At 37.4% G+C, this 5,903-nt stretch overlaps 1 protein-coding gene across 1 annotated transcript in view; it reads left to right on the top strand.

Moving 5' to 3' along the window:
- Nucleotides 1-2,253, top strand: part of LOC107668440 (cation channel sperm-associated protein 3-like) — a 20,484-nt gene extending 18,231 nt beyond the window's left edge. Inside the window, exon 12 of the mRNA XM_016460306.1 lies at nucleotides 2,098-2,253. Within this exon, the coding sequence (XP_016315792.1) occupies nucleotides 2,098-2,253 (156 nt within the window). The remainder of the gene's footprint in view (nucleotides 1-2,097) is intronic.
- The last annotated feature ends 3,650 nt before the right edge of the window (nucleotides 2,254-5,903 follow it).

Genomic DNA, 5,903 nt, shown 5'->3' with positions numbered 1-5,903 from the left:
CCCTAGAGGACGCAGTGTCTCGTTCCCTACTCAGGGAACCATGGTTACATAAGTAACCTGAGACGTTCATTTGCAAAAACTGATAAACGTCACTTTCAAACAAATGAGCTGATTGCCGTGCATTATTCTCAACATATAGCGCGATCTGAACCCTAAACACATTTTGTCAAAAAAAGCCAGTTTTGTCCACTTTCAAGGCATCACGAGTTCACGTATTACTGCAGAAGCCGACAAGCGCTCTTGTTGTTTGTGAACAGAAGCCGATAAATCCATTTCAGCGAATCAGCGCGCTGTATTCAGGTCAGGTGACAAGGCTACTTTCACTTTGAGAATGAATCAAGTGACTGTCTTTATGAATGGGTAATCATGAATCACTGACTCAATAGATTCATTAAAAAAAAAAAAAACATTCATTCATAAACGAAACACCGCTGTGTTTGAATGGAGATGTGCAGCGGCTGAGCTGTGACTTTGTTTTAAACTATTTTCAACGACGAAATAGAGCAAAATCAGACCATAGTGTTATAGTCAGACAATGTAAGTCACTTAATATTAACTTCTTGTTTATTGAATTGTATTGTATTAAATCAGTATCACATTTACAAACTCGAGATATGTCTGTGATACATTACTCAATGCTGCAAAAACACGTAGAAACTTTTGAAGCTCCCCTGAGCGCAATCACAAATATGATGATGATCGGGTCAGTCGCACTGGTGCTCCTAAAAAATGTTTTATAGACGCACGCAGTAGTTTTCAGTCGCAAATGCGAAATGGTCGCACTGTAGAGCCCTGCATCCATACAGTTTATGATCACAACAACAACAACGTTTGTCAGGCGTCTACATTATCATCTGAGGAGATTACAAAGATTAAACCAGTGTGTTTTAAACTCTAAAACATGAAATGTGGAGTTAGCTGCTTTTGCTATAAAACACACTTTTAACACACTTTTAATATGTATGTTTAATATGTAAAAAAAACATACTTTCAATTAACTTTAATTTTGTAAATTACCTGTATTTGTATAAGTTATTATTACTTAATGAAAACAACCCAACTGCAGTTTGATTGATAATACTTGGAATGCGCAATATAAAAAAACGTGATTTCTGAAAAAAAATAAAAATGGAGTTATTGGTTTTTGCAAATGAACTCTTCATATTGATACGGAGGCGCCAGAACTGCAGCTGATAGAATGTGCACTGTATAACGATACTACCATATTTCTTCAAAAGCAGTCATATTTGTCAAAAATTGTCATTTCGCACGCCCCTAACTACCAAGTGCTGTATAATCAATCTCACACACACAAACAAGCAGTACAAAATCACTTCACACTATTAAGCGGATGTATTATTGAACATGCAGAACTGTATATAACATGTACAACTGTACAGTGGGGAAAATATTTATTTGATCCCCTGCTGATTTTGTACATTTGCCCACTTACAAAAAAATGAAGGGTCTGTAATTTTTATGGTAGGTGTATTTTAACGGATAGAGACAGAATATCAACCAAAAAATCCAGAAATTTCTGATTTCAGCGCAGCGTTTCATTCATAGTGTTTACTCTCCTTCACTTCTCACACTCATGATTGTGTAACGATCCTCTGGCTCACATTATCCTGCAAACATGAGGAATATTTGTTCCTATTATCCGATAGAATTTGTTACTTTATCTTCATAAGCCATTATCTGAATAATGTGTTCATCTTTGGGCACATCTACAAGATTATAGTTAAGTCTTTCTGAAATAACTAGAGATCAGTTAACGTTAGCAGCGGTTCAGTCCAAGTATACGCTCCTCTCAACTCATGCAAGTGAAAAGCAGAGTAATTAAAGCAAAAATAATAACAAAGAAACAAGCAATGGGCCAAAAAATACAACAGAACAAAGATACAAATGAAATAAAGAGTGTTTTAAGTTCGTCAGGTCAATCTGAAGAAATACTGCAGAAATGACATAGAACAGTTGAAAGTACAATAAACATATAGTTGGAAAGAAAATGTTGTAAGTGAAGCACCTTCATTCTGGTGGTTTATACGTGAATAAGGCCACAGACGCTGAGTGTTTTGAGTGCTTTGCTGTGTTCAGGGCTGTGTTCCCGTCGGCGAGCTGAAGACGAGAGCGCTGGAGCTGTTTATGTGCAGCGTGACGGAGAGACGGGGATACGGTGAGGCTCTGCGCTGGCTCTCACACTACCTCCGCTACACAAACACTGCTGACGCCTCATGCTCTTCCTCTACATAGCTCATCTGTTCTCAGTTCTACTAAATATCCACATCTCACATTACTTAAACGAGTTGTTATAAAAAAATAATTTGTAATTTATGCAAATACTATGTGATTTTTTTGAGAATTTGTAATTGAGTCTTCTTAACTTGATCAATATGAATAAAATAAATACATTATTATTAAACATAATCATACATATATTCTTAAAACAGGCAGTGTGAATTGGTCTTAATGAATTAAGTGACTCATTGTTAACGTGTTTGCTTTTCTACATCAATTCGTGAAGCATCGTTTTCAAGCGTTTGCTGTGAACTAGCGGCTCAGAGAGATTTCCTCAGTATCTTACAAACAGACTGAGCTGAGAGTTAAGAACTGATTTGAATATTGTTTCTGATATCTGCTGATTTTCATGGTGAGCACTTCTTTCCATTGGAAAAGCTACATTTCACATCCCTAATGATAAAGCAGTTAATGGTGGCCCACAGTATAATGGATATACAGTGGGGAACATGTTTATTTGATCCCCTGCTGATTTTGTAAGTTTGCCCACTTACAAAGAAATTAAGGATCTGTCATTTTTATGGTAGGTTTATTTTAACGAATAGAGACAGAATCCCAACCAAAAAATCCAGAAAAAACACATTATATAAAGGTTAGAAATTGATTTGTATTTCAGTGAGTAAAATAAGTATTTGATCCCCAAGCAAAACATGACTTAGTACTTGGTGTAGAAACCCTTGTTGGCAAGCACAGAGGTCAGACGTTTCTTGTAGTTGGTCACCAGGTTTGCACACATCTCAGGAGGCTCCCTCCACAGATTTTCTACAGGATTGAGATCTGGAGACTGGCTCGGCCACTCCATGAGCTTAATGTACTTCTTCTTGAGCCACTCCTTTGTTGCCTTGGCGGTATGTTTCGGGTCATTGTCATGCTGGAAGACCCATCCATGACCCATCTTCAGTGTTCTGGCTGAGGGAAGGAGGTTCTCGTCCAAAATTTTACAGTACATGCCCCGTCCATTTGCCCCTCAATGCGGTGAAGTCGTCCTGTACCCTTAGCACAGGGTGGCCGCGGGTCCTTAAAAAGTCTTAAAATGTCTTAAATTCAGATTCGATAGGTCTTGAATATTTTCGGTCTCATTACTGCAAAAAAATGTTCCAGTCTGACGAACCCAGTGACCGTTTACAATGACCCAGTGAAAAGTATGTATTTTCCCCCCAACATTTCTTATTTGTATATTCAAAATTGTATTTAAAACCTTAATCTCATAACATCATTTATTGCAGTTGTAATTGTGCAATGTAAATTATTTAATTTGTTTGGTATAGAGCCTTAGTGTAAATTGAATCTATTGATCAACTGTAAGAATTTGAAATGAAATATGATGCATACATTTAATAAGGTTTAAAAAATGGCCTTTATAAAGGTAAATAACATCCTGAGGTTAATATCAAAAATATGCAGATAAATCTAAAAGCGAATAGAACACAGATAAAATATTGCTTCAGAATAAATTGTACACCACCAGAAATCTCAGTGATGCAGTGCTTTTGTGGGGTTATTTTGTATGGGATATTGTCTGCTGATATGAATAGTTTGCTGTATATCTTAATAATAAATAGCATTTCTGACAGCAATATATATATATATATATCTTTTTACATTTAACAAATTAAATATTATATTATATGTACGTAAAATAATGTGTGATTTCCATCAGAGGTTTGGTCTTAAATTTCATATCAGGTGGTATTAAAAAGGTCTTAAAAAGTCTTAAATTTAACTTGTATGAACAAGTTATTGTCATATCTGTGGACCCCCTGTAGCAGAAAAACAGCCCCAAAGCATAATGTTTCCAGCTCCGTGCTTGACTGTAGGGATGGTGTTCTTGGGTCATAGTCAGTATTTCTCTCCCTCCAAACACGGCGAGTGTCTCATCTGACCACAGCACTTTCTCCCAAGCCTTCTCTGAATCATTAGATGTTCTTTGGCAAACTTTAAACGGGCCTGTACATGTCTTCTTGAGCAGGGGGACCTTGCGGGCGCTGCAGGATTTCAGTTCATTAGTAGTGTGTTATCAGTGGTTTGCTTGGTGACTGTAGTCCCAACTGCCTTAAGATCGTTAACAAGCTCCTCCCGTGTAGTTCGGGGCTGATCCCTCACCTTTCTCATGATCCTCTTTACCCCATGAGGCGAGATCTTGCTCGGAGCTCCAGACCGAGGCCGATTGATGGTTGTTTTGTATTTCTTCCATTTCTGAATAAGCGCACCAACAGTTGTCTCCTTCTCGCCAAGCTTCTTGCTGATGGTCTTGTAGCTCATTCAAGCCTTGTGCAGATCTACAATCTTGTCTCTGACATCCTTTGACACAGTGCTTAATTTGTAAATGAATAATTGCCGGACCCAAAACAGCAGTTAAAAGGCACAGTGACTGACAATGAAAATACAACTTAAGTTTTCCCGGAACATTCAATGATGTCACTAAACGGTGACGCCACAATTATAAGAGAGCATCCTTCACAAGTTTCTGCATTAACCTAACTAGGGCACAGCTTCAAACCCTGGGTCAAAAATGGGTTGCCAGGATGATTTTAGGAAAATTAATATTTAAGATACATTCAAAATAACAAAATGAAATTAAATCATAGTAGCCTATAGGTATAAATATGCGAAAAATATTTGGATTAAATAAGTAACAGTTTTAATTAAACGCACATCCTTGCGTTTGTAAATGCTTTATTTACAAATTCACAAATGTTCTGTTGTTATTTTGAGTGTGCAAAAATAAAAGTAAACACTTTGTGCTTTCGAATTATCTTACTCTTATCTGTATGACCAAAAATAATGTATTTTATATTTCAGCTGTTCGATCGCGCCGGCGCCTCGCGCACACACACACAATCACACACACACACACACACACACACTCACACACCACATATTCGCAACTCAAACTTGACATCGCAGTCTGTTCATTATCAAAATAAAAAAACATCAACCAAAAATATAAAAGGTTACACTGGTCAATTTAAATAGTCCGTGGTTATTCGTAACATGCTTGTTCTTAAGTTATAGCTGTATTGTTGGGAACATGCTTGTTCCAGAGCAATCCGGTCGTTATTCGGAACATGCTTGTTTTTAAAGCTGTAGTTGAATTGGAAACTTGTTTTCTTAAGTCTGTCTGGTGTTATTGAGAACATGTTGATTAAGCTTTTAATTTTTTGGTCCTCTGTTAAGGCAACAGAATTGTTGCTACAGGTTATGCGGGTTTTGGCAACATATTTGATTGGCCATTGGTTAAGGGCAACATGCTTGTTGAGATTTTGCTATCAGTTTGTGTTGGGGGATATCAGCATATGGTTGTGTTTTGGGGGGTCATCGCTGCTCTCCCTGCTCTTGTCCATGCTAGGCTGCATGGATGCCCAGAACAGAACCATACGCCAATCCAAACTGTATGCTAATTGTCAATCATCTTTGACGATAGTGGTCCTGACAGAAATATAGTTATATTAGCTTAAACTGACTGTCAAAGTGCAAAATTGCTACTAACGTAGCATCAATGCAAACTTACACTGGATATGGAGGAGTCATAAAATAATCAGGTTAAACTCACAGCACATGTGGTATTTAATGACTGTGAGTGGAGACGTCAATCATCAGCTGTG

This window comes from Sinocyclocheilus anshuiensis, unplaced genomic scaffold, assembly GCF_001515605.1.
Source record: "Sinocyclocheilus anshuiensis isolate Anshui unplaced genomic scaffold, SAMN03320099.WGS_v1.1 scaffold2749, whole genome shotgun sequence".
NCBI classification, from domain to species: Eukaryota; Metazoa; Chordata; class Actinopteri; order Cypriniformes; family Cyprinidae; genus Sinocyclocheilus; species Sinocyclocheilus anshuiensis.
The sequence above is the reverse complement of the archived record's forward strand: the minus strand, read 5'-3'. Positions and strand labels throughout refer to the sequence as shown.